The 20,019-nt window shown below is 41.0% G+C and overlaps 2 protein-coding genes across 2 annotated transcripts; both read left to right on the top strand.

Moving 5' to 3' along the window:
• The first annotated feature begins 4,156 nt into the window (after positions 1 to 4,156).
• dnal1 (dynein, axonemal, light chain 1) lies at positions 4,157 to 11,582 on the top strand. The gene is made up of 8 exons (XM_053435152.1): positions 4,157 to 4,242; positions 5,767 to 5,805; positions 6,441 to 6,550; positions 7,305 to 7,360; positions 7,461 to 7,516; positions 7,705 to 7,831; positions 8,509 to 8,649; positions 10,679 to 11,582. Exons 1-8 carry the CDS (start codon positions 4,240 to 4,242, stop codon positions 10,726 to 10,728), a joined length of 582 nt encoding a protein of 193 aa, XP_053291127.1. The 5' UTR covers positions 4,157 to 4,239; the 3' UTR covers positions 10,729 to 11,582.
• A 482-nt stretch (positions 11,583 to 12,064) lies between these two features.
• tedc1 (tubulin epsilon and delta complex 1) lies at positions 12,065 to 18,711 on the top strand. Its single transcript, XM_053435151.1, has 8 exons — positions 12,065 to 12,352; positions 12,711 to 12,795; positions 14,079 to 14,299; positions 14,408 to 14,545; positions 14,979 to 15,047; positions 15,827 to 15,913; positions 16,201 to 16,317; positions 17,888 to 18,711. The coding sequence occupies exons 1-8, from the start codon at positions 12,209 to 12,211 to the stop codon at positions 18,221 to 18,223; spliced, it is 1,197 nt and encodes a 398-aa protein (XP_053291126.1). The 5' UTR covers positions 12,065 to 12,208; the 3' UTR covers positions 18,224 to 18,711.
• Positions 18,712 to 20,019: the final 1,308 nt, after the last annotated feature.

Genomic DNA, 20,019 nt, shown 5'->3' with positions numbered 1-20,019 from the left:
AAATCTGATGCAGTCTGCAAAAGACTTGAGACTGGGGCGGAGGTTCATCTTCCAGCAGGACAATGACCCTAAACATACAGCCAGAGCTACAAAGGAATGGTTTGGATTAAAGAATGTTAATGTCTTAAAATGGCCCAGTCAAAGCCCAGACCTCAATCCAATAGAGAATCTATGGCAAGACTTGAAGATTGCGGTTCACAGACGGTCTCCATCCAATCTGACTGAGCTTCATCTTTTTTGCCAAGAAGAATGGACAAACCTTTCCATCTCTAGATGTGCAAAGCTGGTAGAGACATACCCCAAAAGACTTGCAGCTCTAATTGCAGCGAAAGGGGGTTCTACCAAGTATTGACACAGGGGGGTGAATACTTATGCACCCAACAGATGTCAACTTTTTTGTTCTCATTATTGTTTGTGTCACAATAAAATTTATTTTGCACCTCCAAAGTACTATGCATGTTTTGTTGATCAAACGGGAAAAAGTTTATTTAAGTCTATTTGAATTCCAGTTAGTAACAGTACATAATGGGAAAAAGTCCAAGGGGGTGAATACTTATGCAAGGCACTGTATGTCCCCCATACCAAGGCATGTCTCTCTCTCTCTCTCTCTCTCTCTCTCTCTCTCTCTCTCTCTCTCTCTCTCTCTCTCTCTCTCTCTCTCTCTCTCTCTCTCTTCCACACAGAGATAAATTATAACAACTATGTTGTAATTATACTTATTATTGTACAGCAATGACAGGATATTGAGTAATAATAGACACAAGATGCAGTAGGTCTGTACTGGGGGCCAGCTGATTATATGGTGTAGAAGCTTCATTTTCCAACTGTTGAATAAACAGTATAACAGCTTTAAAGGTCAGAGCTATACTTAGAAACTGTGCTAGCATTTTGATGTTTTGACTGTTTTCACAAGCATATAGCTGGCTATGTTCTGGATGTACAATGAAGCCATAGAGAGAGCAAAAAAAACAATTTGAATGTGATATTCTTTCTCTGTGTATTACTCCCATGGCTCTTAAAAGCCACAATGTGAACCTTTTGATCTGAGCTGATGCCAATTGAAACTAGTCCAGTCTGTTATTTTAAACTGCCCTCTCTCAGTGTCCCTGGATCAGTGTCTGGTGGACTTAAACATTTATATCTTTATATGGGTGTTTTTCTAATAGTACCACATGGGCATCAACGTTCAGAGACCATAATGGACTCATGACGAACTCAAAGAAGAACTAGGAGATTCTGGGTGATATAAATATGTATAATTTATAAGGTATGATGCAGTTATAAATCAGTGCTACACTATCACAAGTTACAGTAACAGTATTTGCTGACAACCGCTGGACACCTGCTTTTCAATGTACCAGGCTATGTGCTATTCCTTGGCATGTGAATGTGTGCCCTTACTCTTACAAACCATTACAATCCAGCACAACAAGTGTATTAACAGGGTTTTGAAGCAGGTAGAATACAGTAGAGTTGAGCCCTGTTTCAAAAATATATTTGTTGGTAAATGTACTAAAGCTATTGCAGAATTGTTGTATTTGCATGCACTATGTATTGGCAGTTATTTAATGTGTTCACCTAGCTTTACTTAACATTAGAATGGTGTAAGACACAAAATATTGACACTTATTATCAGAATCAGAATCAGAATTCTTTTTATTGCCATGTATATTTGCACATACAGGAAATTGCCTTGGTGTGGTTGGTGCACTTTACAAACAACAAATTAAAAAACACAATATCGAACAATATAATAATATAAAAAAACAACAGTATATACAGTTAAAGAGTTACGTGCGGTTTTAAGGTGCAGAGATTGGTAATAGTGCCAGTAATATAGAGTTATAAATTATGTGCAAGGGTGGGTGGGGGGTGGGGTCAGCAGAGTCAGTGTGATGCAGGGGGCTTGTTTGTGAGCCCCACTGCCATGGGGAAAAAACTGTTCAGGTGACGCAAGGTTTTAGTCCTGATGGCCCGGAACCTTTTTCCGGACGGTAGTCTCTGGAACAGGTGGTGAGCGGGATGGGAAGGATCAGCAATGATCTTGCGTGCTCTCCTACTGGTCCTGGAGTGGAACAGGTCTAGGAGAGCCGGCAGGTCACAGCCGATGACCTTCTCAGCTGACCGGATGATCCACTGCAGTCTGCCCTTGTCCTTGGCAGTGGAGGCAGCGAACCAGACGGTGATGGATGAGGTGAGGATGGACTCAATGGTGGCTGTGTAGAAGTCAACCATCACTTTCCGCGGCATGCTGAATTTCCTCAGTTGCCGCAGGAAGAACATCCTCCGCTGGGCCTTCTTGATGATGGAGGTGATGTTCTCCGCCCATCTCAGGTCCTGTGCGATGATCGTCCCCAGGAATCTGAATGACTCCACTGTTTTAACTGGGGAGTTGCACATGGTGAGAGGGACGGTTTGAGCTGGGCTCTTCCTGAAATCTGCTACCATCTCTACAGTTTTTAAAGCGTTCAGCTCCAGGTGGTTCTGGCTGCACCAGGAAGCCAGGCTGTTTACTTCCTCTCTGTAGGCGGCCTCGTCCCCATTGGAAATTAATCCAATAAGGGTTGTGTCGTCAGCAAACTTCAGAAGTTTTACAGAGGGATGGCTGGAGGTGCAGTTGTTCGTGTAGAGGGAGAAGAGGGGAGGAGAGAGCACACAGCCCTGTGGGGCTCCAGTGCTGATGGTCCGGGTGTCAGAGACAAGCTTCCCCAGCTTCACGCGCTGCTTCCTGTCGGTCAGGAAGTTAGTGATCCACCTGCAGGTGGGCTCAGGCACGCTCAGCTGTGTCAGCTTGTCCTGGAGAAGAGCTGGGGAGATGGTGTTGAATGCGGAGCTGAAGTCCACAAACAGGATCCTGGCGTAGGTGCCAGGGGAGTCGAGGTGCTGGAGGATGAAGTGGAGTCCCATGTTGACTGCGTCGTCTACGGACCTGTTGGCTCTGTAGGCAAACTGCAGCGGGTCGAGGAGGTGGTTGGTTATGGTCTTGAGGTGGTTCAGCACGAGGCGCTCAAAGGTCTTCATCACTACGGAGGTCAGGGCGACTGGTCTGTAGTCATTAAGGCCTGTGATCCTCTGCTTCTTGGGAACGGGGATGATGGTGGATGTTTTAAGGCAAGCGGGTACAACACATTCAGCCAGTGAGGTGTTGAAGATGTCCGTGAATACTGGGGACATTTGGTCTTGTTTGTATTTCAAACAAGCACCATGTGTTGTTGTGTGTTGATGTCTCCTTCCATTCATGACAATTTGACACTGTTGTTGTCTGTGAATGCTGATATAAAAAAGCTAATATATAATACGATATATCTTTGCATTTATTGTTTGTTATTATATTGTTCTCATAATGACACGTCTTTTGTAAATAGCAGCTGTGTAAAGTTAATGAGAGTATTATCACATTCACATTCCCGCACATCTACAGTTAATTGAAATCTAAAGATTGTTTTGAATCGAATGAAATCTCCACAATTAATTCAAGGTTAAACATACCAAGGCATGTCAACAGATCTCCATGCAATACTACACTTTGATCAATGGGGGGCAGTATTTACCTGCCATGTAAAGGGCCATCAACTGCAGAGAAGCACAAACACAACGATCAGGTTGATTTAAGAGGAACATACAGTCTTTTATCGTGTATTTATTGTGGCTTATAGGTACATATGAGGTCAGTATCTGAGAGCTTTGCATTTAGGTTGTCAGGTTTGCAGCAAAAGACCCTTTGAGAAAAGGAGTTCGACATCACAGACGCAAACACTGAGAAGCCGTGGATTCAATATTTTGTTCGCAACCATGAATCACCTTTATATCAATAAAGACAGATGTGTTGCCTAAAAGACAGACACAGGCATATAAGGGTTGATGTTTGTTTTTGATTTTGCATTGACATTCTAATGGGTCAATTGCATGCTTCGTCTGCATTTCCTACGTCCTATTTATGACATAAACATGTCCACCTCAGCGTGTGGTTCTGCTGTACAGTCTGTACAGTGCGTGGGAGAATCACATTGAAAAGAGCTAAGGCGCCGTTTCATTTCAATACCAATGCCCTTCATGAGAGAGATTAAACGATGATAACAGTGATGGAGGTTCCACAGCACAGTCACATCTCCTCCATCTGTAATTAACTGTCTTTTTCTAAATTGGGTCAGACCCAGTCACGTTGGCACCGCGCGTGCGCACGCCGTCGCCTCTCCGTCTCGTCAGTGCCATAGCAACCGGAGCGGGCATCAACTCAACATGGTGAGTGTTCGTGTTGTCGATCCTTGTGTTGTGTTATCTGCTGTTTCTGATAAACAGGATATCCGACCTGATGCAGAGGAGGCTTCGTGTGTGCGAGGCTCAGTTCAACGGGGCTGCCGCTGAGAGTTAATATCTGCTAACCTTAATTAGCCGGTTAGCTAACCATACTTGTCAGTGAATGGAGCGTTAAATGGGAGGCGGACATTGCCTCCGACCCGGCTGCCTTGTGTGTATTATGGAGTGTCGGTCATTTCTAAATCCTGGATGGGGTGAACTAGTTTGACTGGATTCTCTCGCTCAGAATGAAGAGTGAAGCAGCTGCATAGACAACGACAGGGAGGACAGTTTATGTTCTGAGCCTTGTTTACTTTAACGCTGTTGCTAGCTGGTCCACAGTGCAAGGTCCCTTATCTGCTGTTTACTCCTCACAGTAACTCATCCCCTTCCGGTGTCTTTGATAATCAAGCCATGCAAACCCCTTGTAATGCACAACATGGGTCCAAAATGACCCGTCTTCATTTCCTGTGTTATTTCATGCATGGCTGGGTGTTTCTTTTTGTACTTTATTCTTTTATAGCTTATTATTCCTTCTTCATTCAGGAGAAGGCTCCTTTGATGACATTGAAGATGAGTCTCCCATGTCATCGAAGAACCCTTCTTTATTAAGGAGAGCTGGATTCAAAGACACACCCACAACTCCAGCTTGATCCTGTTGAACAAGTCTAGGTCCTTATCATCAGAGATTACAGAATCAAGAGCAGGAATTGTCTCCTACTTTTCCTCATCCTGTTCTTCATACAGCATATGTATTAGCATGGCAGCCGTAAGTCTGAAATGATTGCGACCAGCCAGACTAACTCTCTGGGTAAAGAAAATCAAAAGCATTTTGTCAAATGCATATCAATCAGTCGATTAAGTGAATGCTCTCTGGCTCATGCTCTAGCTATGGTTAGCTGGCCAGAAGATAACAGCTTGTTAGTATTGTACATATTTCTCTTTCCCACTAGTAATGGTATTTAAAATGAAACTTGCAATAAGTGTTAGGTGTCTCCTAGTGATTACACTGTACAGGCTGTATGGGTCATTTTTGACACAAGTGTGTACAAGAGATGTCAAAATACCAACTCTACGTGTGTTTATAGAGTAAGAAAGGAAAAAGGAAATAATGGTTTGTGGTAATCAAAAACAAGATATTTATTGATTACTTAGAATATTTTGTTTTAAGTATAGCAAAGAAACATCAAGCCATGCATGGAATAACACAGGGAATGAATACAGGTCGTTGTTTGACCCATGTTGTGCCTTAGAAGGGTAGTGATGCAAAAATGATTTTATATTCAAAAGGTTACAAAGGAAAAATGTATATACGGATTTGTGATGATCTAAAACAAGTTAAATGGGGAAAACCTGAAATACTAAATGATGAAATTCATTCACTGCAAAGATATAGAAAATAAAAACTGAGCCAGGTCACTTTTGACCGATGAGTTGTATCAAGGGTTAATGTCATGTTGATGTCTCCAGGCCAAAGCAACGACTGTGAAAGAAGCACTCGCCAAATGGGTGAGATACAAACACACACAGCTACAAAAACACAGTCTGAATACCGTGAGACTGTATATAATTTAACGTGCTGTAACACATTCACAGTATTCTTTAACATGCATGCTGTAACATATTTATTAAACAGACAGTAACACATATATTTTTATTCATCATTCTTACACATTATTACTATTATGTACTATTTATTATTGCAGCATGCGACATGACATTTTTTACTTACACACCTTTTAATACCTTTAATATTGTGTGTGACAAGATGTCGTATCTAATCTGGGTTTAATTGTTATAATACTGAAAAGTTTCTATTGTACTTCAAGCCATTTGGTTTGACTGTCTGCACGTTAGAGCAAGAACCTTCTCCATGTTGTAATACACTCATATATAAGAACAACTGATTCAGCCATTTTTCTTCTGATGTATATCATCACTAGATTTATTTAATATTTGTGTTCAAGTCTGGATACTCGAAGCTCAATGTTTAGTTGCGTAATTGTAACATTCTTGTAACGGTATTTTTTCTCTCACTCTTTCTCTCTCTCTCTCTCTCTCTCTTTCTCTCTCTCTCTCTCTCTCTCTCTGTGCATGTTTGTGTATGTGTGTGTGTGTGTGTGTGTGTGTGTGTGTATGTACAGGAGGAAACTTCAGGGGAGAAAGCATGCGATGCCACAGCAGTAAAGCTGTATGGCCAGGTTCCTGCTATAGAGAAGATTGATGCTTCTCTCTCCACACTCATCAACTGCGAGTGAGTCCTGCAGTAATACGACATGTTAGTTGGATGTGTTTAGTACATATTCTTTTTTACTTTTAATTTCTAAACCAAAAAACACTTAGTTTGATAGGAAGCTTTGTGATTTTTGGCTGATATCAAAGTGTTTGCATTAATTTGGAATATATAAATATACTGTGTGTGTGTGTGTGTGTGTATGTTTGTGTGCGTGCGTGCATGCGTGCGTGCGTGTGTGCCAGTGTGTGTGCGTGCGTGCGTGTGTGTGTGTCTGAAGATATAGGGCTTGTTTTTTCTCTTGAATAAAAGGTACTATACGACATTTGTGAAGCGTTGATTTGATCCCACTGTCATCTAACATTAAAGCCAAGACAAGTCATAGTGGTTTCACCTCAAACTACACTTCCATGTTGTGTTCACACTTTTGGTTAATTCCCCTGAAACCAAACAATCCCTGTAACACAAAAGTAGATTTAATTAGTTCCAACCTATATTGCCAAATAAATATGCCCATTTTAGGAGTGAATGAAACTTCATCCATGCAAGTTAAGTCAAATGATGATTTCATCTTCAAAACACCATATCTATTCCCAAATAAAGTGTAAATAAGCATATCTCAGTGCATGAAATGTATATTGAGTTTTTTTTTACTCTAGATCAGTCAAGAGGAAGCAAATAAACAACAAATTTGTCAAAACGGCTTTAGTCACTAAATTCAGCCTTACATCACCTTTGAAAAACTGAGAATTGATCTGTCTGCTATCCCACACAGAAAACTGTCTCTGTCCACAAACTGCATAGAGAAAATAACCAACCTCAATGGCCTGAGTGAGTACTGACTTTATAAATACACAAATTCACAAACACAAACTCTGTTCATGCATGGTAATGCAGTGTTGTAATCAGGTATTTTATTGTTTCCCTTCAGAGAAGCTGAGAATATTGTCATTAGGAAGAAATAACATAAAGGCACTAAATGGGCTGGTAAGTTACTGTTCTACTGTTTCATTGTTTCCCTCTTTTACTACTTTCCCTTATTCAGTTTTCATTTCTTTCTTGTCCCTGTTTATTTCACTTTTTCTCACGTAAAAGAGTTTCAGAAATGGTTACACATGCTACACAGATACTTTGAATGTACACCCATTGTGTGTCTGTGCTGTGTGTGCATGCAGGAGGCAGTGGGAGACACATTGGAAGAGCTGTGGATCTCCTATAACTTGATAGAGAAACTGAAGGGAATTCAGTGCATGAAGAAACTGAAAATCCTCTACATATCCAACAATCTGGTGAAGGAATGGGGTAAGCTACATTCAGGAATACAGGAGGTGGAGTGGGTCCTCCATTAAACGGAGGGTCACTGGTTTGATCCCAAGGTCCTGCAGTGCATGTTTCAAAGTGTCTTTGAGCATGACACTGAATCCCAAATTTCTCCCAATGACTGAGCCGTTACTGTTTAAATGGGTTAAAAAAAGTGTCACTGGTGATCTTGAAAGCACAATAAAATTAGAATACATTTCCCATTGACAGTATGAAATTAGAAACAGACCAAGCTAATTAGATTGAAGAATAATCATTTTTCGCATATATGTTTTGGGGGCTGATTTTTGCAGCCCCCAAAGACACGCAGCAAAGGGATAAAAGCCAGAATCCAACCCGGGCCTCTGCAGTTTAAAATTTAAGTATCCTGTTCCATAATTTTGAAACTTTTCTTCTTTCTTAAAAGATAATAAATAAGTCAGATGTCATTCTTTTATTCCTTCCACTGTCTGAAGATGTAATCTAAGACCTTTTTTATCTGGAAGCACAAAAGTCTTTATATTGTGTTGGGGGGAGAATTCTTATCAAAATTGAAGGTGTCACACAATGCAAAAAGTTTAATTCAGACCAGTAAAGGTTTTCAATTTAAGAGTAACCTTATTTTTTTAAGTTTGAACTCTTCCATTATATAATGATGATGTCTTTTCTGTTTCGTGTAGGAGAGTTTTCAAGGCTAGCTGAACTACCGTGCCTCGTGGACATGGTGTTTGTTGGAAATCCCCTGGAGGAGAAGTATTCAACCGAGGGAACTTGGATGGAGGAAGCGTCTAAAAGGCTTCCCAACCTGAAGAAACTAGATGGTACAGTCAACTCCTCATATTTCATATACTTACTACATCCCAGATGACAGGAAAATAGCTTAACCAATAACTAAACAGTCCACTAGATTCCAGGGTATGATGTATACGACTGTAATCATTTCTAAATCAAATGCTAACAGAGTTACATGAGCAGTTGTCAGCCCCCAGTCTGAAGATGTCTCCCACAGCATCTCCATATATCTTCCTCTACTTGCATCACCCATTCCAACTGCACATCCACGCAACGGCTAGAATTGCTGTCACTCTCTATGTCAGTGATTTTCAACCAGTGTGCCGCGGCACACTAGTGTGCCGTGAGAGATCGTCAGGTGTGCCGTGGGAAATTATCTAATATCTAGTGTTGCACCGAAGTATCGGCCGAACATCGGTAGCGGCCGATAGTCACCTCGTTTACTGACATCGGCACATCGGTAATAAACTTGACTTTCACCGATATCATTGGTATTTGTGGTTAAATCACTGGGCAAGTGCCGCGGCTGGGTTAGCAGTCGCCCTCCTCTCCACGCCGCCGGAGACTCGGCGTGCGGCACGCCTCAACGTTTTTTTGGGGGGGAGGTCCTCTTCCGCGGTGCCTCACGTCGTCAGTGGTACGGGGGCTTTCTTTCTCTTGGACCGTGGGGCGGTGTCCGTTGCCGGTGCGGAAGGCGGGCCGTTGGAGGGGACCGGGTACGGCGGTCGGCGGCAGCGACTCTGGACGCGTGTCGGGCCCTTCTCGCGGATCACCTCAGCTACGGCGCCCGCTGGGGGAACCCTCCGTTCGCGCGGGGGCCCCCTCCGGCGGTGCGCCTAGCAGCTGACTTAGAACTGGTGCGGACCAGGGGAATCCGACTGTTTAATTAAAACAAAGCATCGCGAAGGCCCACGGTGGGTGGTGACGCGATGTGATTTCTGCCCAGTGCTCTGAATGTCAAAGTGAAGAAATTCAATGAAGCGCGGGTAAACGGCGGGAGTAACTATTGGCACTCAAAACAGGTCAATCTGTTTTAGACAGGGTTAAAAGGTCCCGTTTTAAATGATCCTTCTGGTATTTTGACCAAAATATGTTACAGACATTTCATTAAGACCCCAACGAACCATATCAACTGTGATAAAATGGGTATAATGTGTCTCCGTTAAATAAAGTTTAGTTAAATCAAAGATTGTTTCATAAATCAGATTCAATTTGTGCTCATTAAAAGATAAGAGTAATAAAATAAAATAGTGCTTTTTAATACATTTAGAAACTATATTACTAACTATATGTATTATATGTACTGTGTTAGTCCATAGAGTGTCATTTTGGTTGGTGGTGTGCCCCAGGATTTTGTAAATGTAAAAAATGTGCCGCGGCTCAAAAAAGGTTGAAAATCACTGCTCTATGTTACATGTAGGTGTTTGCATCCTATTGGATAGTTAAGTCTAAAGTATTCATTCCTAAATCACATTGTGTCCTTACGTCTTGCCAGCGGTGAAATACGCAAAAGAGTTAAAGTTGGCGAGAGCTGAAGTTGGTGTCTCTCTGTCTGGCACATCTGAGATAGATATGAAAGTCCCTCAACGTAGACACTACATAACTGTTGGTTGGTCCTTTATCTTTAACCTAACTTTTGGTACTGCTTAGGGAGAGAAGGGAGTATCTGTGGAATTTAGACAGGCCCTATTCTCCTAATGATGTACAGATATACTGTAATATACACATATACATAATATATAGTGACATACACGAAATGTGTGAGGATGGTCAAAAAATTCTCAAAATAGCCTAGAGAGTTTTTTTGTCAAGGCCTAGAGGGTCAGCTTAACTTGAAAAACATTTTTAAAAACGTACAGTTGAAGTTTCCAATACTAAATGAAAATGAAAGGATATTAACTTGGTTTAAATGGGGAAGATCTTTGAAGGACAGTTTTTTTGAATCCATGTTGGAAACATTCTGCTGTTCCAGGAGAATAAAATCCTATATTTCGTACTAAAATTGCAAAACAGATTTAAAGTCTTTTCTTTGAAAATCTCTTCTCATGTTCTTTCAAGGAAACCCAGTCATCAAACAGCAAGAGGATGAAGGAGAGGAAGAAAGCTGAGAAGAATGACTATCTCCAAAGTTACAACCTCCTAAGAGTCTTCCCTTTGGAATCTTTGTTTTTTGTTTTGCTTTGTCATTGTTGTTCTTTATATAAAATATGATTCTTACAACAGAAAATCTGTTGAAGATCAACAAGCAGAAAAACAACCTAAAAATACACAGAATGTTTATCTTTGAAAAAAACTATTAAACTATCAAAACTTCAGGCCTTGGTACCAGGAAGGGTTTTTAAGACATTAAAAGCACATTTTTTAATGCTATTTACAACATTAGCGTTATGATTTTATTTTTTACTACTCCTTCAAAGTATGAAGAATTTCAAAGATAATACTAATATTTCATATAGTCTGTGGTTTTAAATTCCTCAACCCTTATACACTGAAGTAAAGCACAGTATAGCTCACAGATTCTTGAGAAGAGACATTTGTGTGGACCAATGTTGACAAGATAATAATATTAACTCTGTGCTGCTGGAGCTTCTCAAGCCTAATAGGAATTGGCTGTAAAAACCTGACACCGTTCTCAGTACATAGAAAAGGTCAGTTACATAAACAGCTTAGCTGGATTATTGTTCTTCATTAACATATCATTTTGTATCATATTACAATGTTTTATTTTCTCTTTTTCTGTCCTTGGGTCTCATGAAAGGCTATTTTTTAAAGTTACTATTAATATTATTATTATGAATGCGATTGTATTCTGCTCTAAAAGGATCATGCATTGTAATAACAAATTATGTATTATTCTGAAGGGTTTTAAATTATTATATTAGACATGTTTCTACTTACAGTTGTGAGATGTTTATGATTTTAAATGACTTTGATATTTTAAATAAATTTTTATGCAACATAGGGTCTTCTCAGTCTCACTTAAAATAATCGTATCAATCTGTTAGTATGTAATAGCATTAAAAGGACATATCAATTTTGTTAGTCAAAATAGACAGCTTTGTCTGTATTTTGTAATTAATACTGCCAGTTATTCGTATTTAGTTTTTTTGACACAACTTATATACAAATTACATTAACGAAATGTTAAGGAAGAAACCAGTAATGGCTTCTTTGAAAACCACACTCAACTGTAACCAAAATAAATACATATAACACTTTGTAAATCTTTATTTAAAGTTTATATTGGTACAAAAATAAAATCTGGACACGTATTAGTATTGTTGAAAAATAAGAGGGAAGAATATATGCTTTAAAAACAATACTTACAAGTTGGATGTAGTTTTAAGACTTGTGGTCCAATGAAAAGTAAGTCCCACCCATCTCTTTCTGAATACCATTTATGATTGGCTAACATAAACGTCAGTTTCTTTCGCTGTCCTGGCAACGTTCTCCTACACGGAAGCTGTCATCGGCGCGAAAGACAACTGAAGCTCAAAGCGGAAGAAAACAATGCAGGTACCGGACCTAGTCCACAGCTGAGGGGATGGAAGCCTGCTATGTGTCTGTAGTGTGTCTGTGTCGGTGGTAATGCAGCGGAGTAAAGCGTCTGTGAGTGTGGAGGTGAAGCAGGTGATCGGAGCTCTGTGCAGACTGCTGGCGGCCACCGGGCTGGACTCGGTCCCAGCACCTGAGACCTTCAGACGGGCAAAATTCAGTGGTGGACCCGAGGTGGTACGTTTCTGTTTCTGTTGTCACTGCTGGAATACCATGTCCTCTTGTACTGTACCTCCAAGGACAAGTTACAGATACTTCTGCTTGCGTTTTGTGCTACTCTTCCACAATTAAGACATATTCAACTTTTTATCAAACTACATTTAAACCAGCAACTACTGGCAGCTACGAGTTATTTTGCAGAAATATTGTTTTAATTCAAATATACATAATCACTTTATATGCAGCAAACTGTACACACATTAATATAATGTTAAGTGATAGCCAAAGTCATGATAATAAACTGGTTCAGTATGGATGTCTTGATCCATATTGAACTGAACCACTAGTCGTATTTAATTCTGCTGATGATTTCTAGGCAGGTCAGTTTTGGAAGCTCCTCGCCACCATCCTCCAGAGAACTGGTATTGTATTTTCTGAAGACAGCTCACAGCTAAAAGGAGGTCAGTAACATTTTGTTAGACTATTATAAACACTATTGGTCCTGGACTGAAGTGATATGTCATCTGGATTGGTTTGGTTTGAAAACACAGCATGTTTGTTTGCCCAAACTCGATTGACTTGTATTAACTGAAAATAACATGACATGCAATTTATTATATACTTTTTATGAATATAATTGTATGGAAATTGTAACCATATTATCATGTGGAATTCATACTCAGTACATTGAGATGTGTTCTTCAGACAAAGTGTAAAACCAAATCTGATGTTGCTAAAGGAAGCCGAAGGCCACTTTGTCTTGATGTTACAACTACTCAGTCATGGAAACCATACCCAAGGAAATAGTTCAGCCAGCATTAACAAATCAGACAAATAGGTTTTAAATCAGAACACATCGATTTACTTACACATGTTTCAAAAATAAAGATTTAGCATTTTGATATTAAGTTTAAAATAAATACAATTAAGAGCTTTGACGAGAGGGTCGATTTAGAGGGGTGGGATGTACCGGTTGTGTATTTTCATAGTAATGCCTGCTCTGGCTTACATTTCCAGGATAACCAGCCCTGACTTTAAGACAAGTGGGACTTACTGGGCTTTTTTGACCAACCTTGATGCAATTATCTTTATCTGTAGAAAAAAAAATATATATATCCAATTTTATTTGTATAGCCAATATTCACAAATCACAATTACTCCTAGGGCTTTAACAAGGTGTGACATCCTCTGCCCTTAACCCTCAACAATTGTAAGGAAAAACAAATAAAATCCCTGTGAACAGGGTAAAAAGACGATACGGACAGAAATGCAATAGATGCCACATGTAAAAGAAGAACATCAGAAAGATAAGAGCATTTGCTGCATTGATTAGAATAAACACTTTGTAGCATAATGGAAGGTAAATTAATTGATGGATTATTGTCAGTAATTATTGTCAGTAATTGTATCTGAGTAGAAATATTATATATCAAGCAGTCTTGTTGTAATCATAGTCCATGGTCATCAGCTACGATGATCAAGATCCACCATCAAGATCGGTTGCCACCATAGTCCACAAACATGATCCACTGTCGCCATCAGGATCCACCATCAGCTGCCACCTCGATCGTGGTCCACCACCACTATCAGATTCATGAATTTTCCTGTTTGGACTTTGTGACACTAAATAGAACAGTGCAGAGACGAATGCAGTGCTGCTCCCTATTCTTAACTGAGAAGCAATTGAGTCAAACTAGTTTGAGTGACTTGCTGAGTTACAGTATGTTTTTTCTTCTGTGTATAGACTTGGAGCACAGGAAACTGGTGGCTGCAGGCCTCTGGCAGACTGGTTACCGTGCTGACTGGATGTGTGGGAGGGAGGCGGGAGAAGATGAGGAGGGGAAGAGTTTGTCCAGCAGAGATCTTCTACTGGCACTTGGCTGGCTGCTAGCTAAAGGAACACTAGAGAAACTGCTGACACAGAGAGTCCAGCAATTGGACAAAACCCTACTCACATCTCTACCTGTAAGCAGAACTCTACTGTAACACCATCATAGTATACATGTAAACCTTCAGTCTGTATTTAGCCATTGTTATACTTTTATATCCCAAATCTCCACCTTTGTGTTTTAGGTGAATACTCAGGTCTCTCATGAGCTCCAGTTAGACTTGACCTCCCTGCGGAGACTTCAGTGGCTCGTTGGCTACCTGAGACACCAGAGGCGGATCCTGCTGTCCATGATAGAAGAGCGAGCTCAGTTACTTCATGCTGTGAGAAAAATCTCTCTTCCAAGTTACTGCCCCATTTTTTTCAGGCAAAACAGTGTTCAGATCATCACATTACCCACAGTCACAAACGATAGTCAATGTGCATTCAGGACCTTTTAACCTCAGTAACTTAAACTTCCTATATGACAGAAAAACCTCATTAAAAGTCTTCTAATAATACATTCCTTTGGCCACATTTCTGTCCAAGTTCTTTTCATTCATAAAAACAAAAAAGTAATATTGACTCTCTTTTCAGGATAATGTCATATTGTGTGTTTGCAGTCCATAAGTCTTTACAATAAAGGGAATAAGCACCAAACCAAACAGATTGGGTGCTTATAAGGGCTTTACATGGTTAGTTAGCTAGTAGGGTTAGTTTAAAGGGTTGGTTATAAAATCTATTAAAGGTACTGATCTAAAACTCTTAACTTCTCAGGTTTTGTCTGCCGGCCTCCCCTCAGCTGTATCTTCCTCCTCTGATTACAGTTCTAAAGCACTGCAGGATGTAAGTGTGGTTTGTTTGTTGTTAAAAAATGCATAACTAATAGTATGCTCTTCCTTTAAATTGATTTATAGTCAAATATCTAAATATATGTGTACTTATTTTCCTTGAATTTATTTGTGTTTGGTATTTATAATTGTTTATTTATTAAAACTAGTCCAACTAATATCTTTGAATAAGTATCGTTCAGGTGACCAGAGCTTACTATTTAAAGCTGTGGTTGCTAATCGTGAAAAAGATAGCTAGGACAGGCAACACTTTGAAAACATGCAAATGGTGCATACAGGGGCCGTGGGAAATGCTAACTAGCTTAGCCACTTCCTGTGAACTTTTATGAATTTAAAATTTGTACAGTGACTAAAAGGAGATTTCAAAATATCGCCATATTTGTTTGAGGCCATATCGCCCTGCCCAAGACACATCCCACCCCCTCCCATCAGCCCTCTCGTTATAACCAACTTTTTTGTGATTCCCTCGATAATTTCTTGCTCTCGCTTTGCCTCAGAATTGTCCAGTCAGGAACTTACAGCTGTACAACTAAATATTAATTTAGATATTAAAATGTTAGTCCATTAAAGGTGATTTTGTTGTGTTACTATTACTAGTTGCAAGCTAATATAGTTTTTTGAGGGATTTATTTTAAATATTAAACAATATGTCTATTTTCACAGCCATGAGTGAAAATCAACATTTTTGTTTAATAATATAAAGAATTCAATTTTTCAACCAGGTGTCTTTTAAAAGTGCCATTCTGTGTATCATAAGGTGTGTATTTCCTCTAGGACTGCGTTTGTATGAGGCATCTCTGTGACCTCCTGGAAACATATCTGAACTGGAAACAGGTGGAGAAAGTCTTTTGGACCTGGATGGTGAGTTAGACACATCAAAAAAGGAAACAAGAGCAGAATTCAACACAGCAGTGGTTTTCTAAATTTGTGCATCGATTGGACAAACATATAGGTGCACATTCCTCTCTGTATCTTGATGAACCCAAAATCATAGAAAATTCATCATCAGCACCAATGGGACTGGTTCACTGTCATGTTTTTTCTCATCACCCAGGCATAACCAGTTTCTCCACACAGTGTCCTACCATATGGTAGACATGCGTGCCAGGAAATGTGATGCTAAGCTTGTGTGTGTGTGTCATGTGCAGGACAGTGTGGTGGACTGCCATCTGACAGAACCCGTTGTTAAGACGTCTGTACATACACCCCATGTGTGTCACCACCAGGAATTGGATGACATGCTATCGAGGCTGCCCACAGCACAGGTGTGAAACATACACATACAGACACAAGCTGTCCATTCCTACACGGATCATTACCTAATGCTTTTGAACGGATCCTTGCAGAACACAGTTGCTGCTGAAAGTGAGGTCAGGCATTGCCATTTCTCAGACGCTCTGGTGTCATGATTGTCTACTCAGGAAGGCTTTGCTTGCTAGCATCCTCCATTTCCATAGCAAAACCACATAGTACTACTGTCATACTTTACCTGTAGTTCAAGAGGGCATGAAAAACTTCTAACTGCTTCAGACGGTCTGATGCTCTTCTTGATTTTATATTTAGAAAGCAACAAACTTTTCCAATTTCAAGTAACTGCCCTGCACACAACAGTATGTTGTATCTAATAAAGCATATTCGTACAACAAAGGTATCTGTGTTTTGAAAAGATTCCACAATATTTCGGGGAAACACGCCTGGTTTACTTTCCATGTCTCTGTGTTAAGTAGCTCTGTTCTAGTTTGGCAAAAATAATGCAAAAGGACGGAAATATATATGTATACAGGGCTCCACACTTACTAAGGCTACTAGTTAGAGTTCGATTAGTTCACTATGGCTGAGTTGGTGAATCTAGATATCGTTTTGGATCTTCTGGAGCAGCGGTGTTATGATTATGCAGCAGCAGGACGTCGATATATTATGTTCAGTCTCTGCATCGATGCAGAGTCGCCCCCGTCTGCATTGCGACGCATCGAAGAACCTGGAGATGTCCACACCTCCACTGTGATAAGCCTCCAAATCTCCTGCACAGAGCTGAGCACTAGAGCTGTGGACATGTCTCTTAGATGCAATGTGACGCAGACGTGAACTATGCTGAATAATAGTAACACTGCTGCTTCAGGATCAGGCCAGACGTTCATTCAAGGTCCGGTCGTCCTGTGTCAGAGTCTCTGTCGAAGTCTGCTTCCTCCTCACTCCTCTGACCTAGACTCCACTGTTCACAAGTTATTAGGACACACACAGTGCTAATGTTTACTTTGTGTTTCTTTGATTTACATAGGGTTCATGAGACACATGATTAAACCTGCTACACAACACGCTACTCACAAATTAGTGAGAAGAAAGTGTTTTAACTTCATTGTTGCGGGAAACAAGGGGCCCACCCCCTTTTATACAGAAACATAAATGTGAATTCAGCCGTTTTTTAAAGAGATGATGAGGATGAAAGGGCGTCAATTTCATAGTTATTTAATACATTTGGTCAATGCATTAATAAATTCAAATATTGTCGTCTATCTATTATTTTTAATTAAATAATGGAGTTTTAATATACATTGCATTTAGTCAGAAGGGTGTGTGTTGACATTATATAGGACAGCCGGGCCTTCATCCTTTGTGCGTATGCATGGTCTGAGGAAGTTCTAAATTTGTTAGCAGAGTATTAGTAGTAAGAACATGAACATGAATGAATCACAGATCTGTGCGTCAAATGTTCATACGCACGGTTTAAGCCCAGATTTGTGCGTACGCACTGTTTATGTTTGTGTTATAATGTGCAATTTTATAATCATTTAATGATAGTTTTGTGCTCCTACGCTGTGTAATATGTGTGTCCAGAAAGGACCGCGGAGGTGTAGAGAGGACAATGAGGACAGAAGAGGAGAGAGGTTGCAGGATGGAATGGACACCTCCTCTCTCTTATGTCGCCCCTCGCAGGCCTACAGAGTCAGGCTCCAGGTTGAGAGGCCGGTCAGCGACCACATCTCCACAGCCGAGAGGCTCCATGACAGCACCAAGGCTCCCGACACGTTCCCAGCATCTCAGGCTGCACAGCTGCTTCTTAAGACGGAGGCCCTGCTGCTGGAGCGGAGGGACAGGCAGAGACAGGCCAACAGGATGCAGCTGCAGGAAATGATTGGTGAACTGGAGGGACTGGTGTTGATCCCACCATAGACTTTTAGTTTTCATCAAATGATTCGATTTTGTAATCGTAAATGAGACTTGACAAATTTACAAGGACCTGTCTATGAGATGTGTTTTTCAGTAATTACTTTTTTTTTGTGCTGCAATCTTGTGCTGGAGATGATCCAGGGAACAGCTCCACATTATCATGAACCACCTGATCAACTTATCAGATAAATACACATCAGAGTAATAAGACCTACCCAAAAAGACAGATTATCTTTTATCAACATTATTTTGTACGTATGAAGTTGGTAGTGAAATTTCATGAAAAATTGCTAACATAGATTCATGTGATCATCCAGATGTTTTGGCTTCCTGTTTTGGAGGGATATCATGTCATCCATCTTTCTATTGTAATTGGAGGAAAAAGCGGGCCTGGCTCTGTCCAAGATTGAAACAATATGTTAGCAAAAACTTCATTCCACTAAATCTCATGTATCTCAATTGTTTTTTAATAAAACAGGAATGTAAATGCCTTTTTTTTTAGTGTGAGTATATATGGATGCACAGGTTTTGTTATAGCCATTTCAGGATAAAAGACCTGAGTTGCACAGTGAAAACAGTGAGTTTCAAGGATATTGGCAGGTGTTTTAATCTAAAGGTTAGGTCCAGTCAAGGTTAGACCTATTGATAAATGTGATATTGGTCTAAATGATATCTTCCTACGAAGTGTGTTCACAGACCCTTGGACACACCATTGTTTGTCTACGTCCCCATTTTGGCAACTTCCAGTGGGTATTTAGGATTAAAACAGGGTGTAAATGACCGAGTCGAATATGATTGTCGGGTCTTCGAGACACTTGGATGACATCACACAAGCAGTATGGAGGTTTTGTTGTTATGTTATGTTTTTTTCTGTTGTTTTATTACATCTGAAGAAGGACCATTGACTTTATAAATATTGGATTCTGCTCCAACAAAGTTTACCCCTGAAACTCCAAAAGGGTCTTGTGGACTCGAACACTTCACCCACCTTTCCATCGGCATAATGGTGTGTAGATAATGAGTGAATTTTCGTTTTTCAGTGAACTTGCCCTAACAAACCCAGCACAGAAAAAACTTGAGGCCACGCCCACCTGTTGTGGGCCTCGCCTCGGTCTCACCTTGAGTATAAATTGGGCTGAAACGGGAGCTTCGTTACCATTTCTCTTCAACCAGCCTAGAAGAAGCCAACACGATGTCATCCTGCCGATCCAGAGTTTGCCCGGCCTGCCAAACGAGGCCCATCATGCCCTTCGACCTGCACGGCCGCTGTGAGTCATGCCTGGGACCGGAGTACGCCGGCGACTCGCTTACACTCCAAGCAGTGAACCCCTACTGCCAGCCCGCCGCCGCCCATGCTTCACTACGCGGGTCGCTTCTTGTTCTCCACTTCCCGTGGGAAGGACCAGAGCTTGCTAACGATATGCTTGACGCCATCTCATCCACCACCTCCCAACCGACCATACGCTCTCTTCTCCGTGTGCTGCCGGGGATTATTGCGAAGGCGGCCGCCTCCAACAACCTGCCTGTTCCTCCGGCACAGGGTCCCGCTTCGGCCCCACGCGACCCGGTCTGGCCCCGCTTCCCTGCCATCAAAGCCTACCAGTCCGGAGCGGCAGCGGAGCCAGGGAAACTGAAGGCACCGGTCTCTACCTACGCTCACATCACGAAGGTGGAGAACTTTTCGGAGCATGGCTTCCCTCCCGTACCCCCCCTGGAACCCCGCCTCGCTGCGATGTTTGGATTCAGTGTCAACCCACTCGGAGGACGGCGAGCTACTCCACTCTCCGCCAGGGACCAGA

The sequence above is a fragment of the Pleuronectes platessa genome, chromosome 11 (genome assembly GCF_947347685.1).
Source record: "Pleuronectes platessa chromosome 11, fPlePla1.1, whole genome shotgun sequence".
NCBI classification, from domain to species: domain Eukaryota; kingdom Metazoa; phylum Chordata; class Actinopteri; order Pleuronectiformes; family Pleuronectidae; genus Pleuronectes; species Pleuronectes platessa.
The sequence above is the reverse complement of the archived record's forward strand: the minus strand, read 5'-3'. Positions and strand labels throughout refer to the sequence as shown.

What these genes read in the sequence shown, in the direction of transcription:
- tedc1 (XM_053435151.1), top strand. Translation starts at nt 12,209, where the DNA reads ATGCAGCGGAGTAAAGCGTCTGTGAGTGTGGAGGTGAAGCAGGTGATC. An exon ending in GTTCTAAAGCACTGCAGGAT is followed by an intron (nt 15,048 to 15,826) that starts GTAAGTGTGGTT and finishes TATTTCCTCTAG; the next exon opens with GACTGCGTTTGTATGAGGCA. An exon ending in AAGTCTTTTGGACCTGGATG is followed by an intron (nt 15,914 to 16,200) that starts GTGAGTTAGACA and finishes TGTCATGTGCAG; the next exon opens with GACAGTGTGGTGGACTGCCA.
- dnal1 (XM_053435152.1), top strand. An exon ending in AAGAAGCACTCGCCAAATGG is followed by an intron (nt 5,806 to 6,440) that starts GTGAGATACAAA and finishes GTGTATGTACAG; the next exon opens with GAGGAAACTTCAGGGGAGAA. An exon ending in AACCAACCTCAATGGCCTGA is followed by an intron (nt 7,361 to 7,460) that starts GTGAGTACTGAC and finishes GTTTCCCTTCAG; the next exon opens with AGAAGCTGAGAATATTGTCA.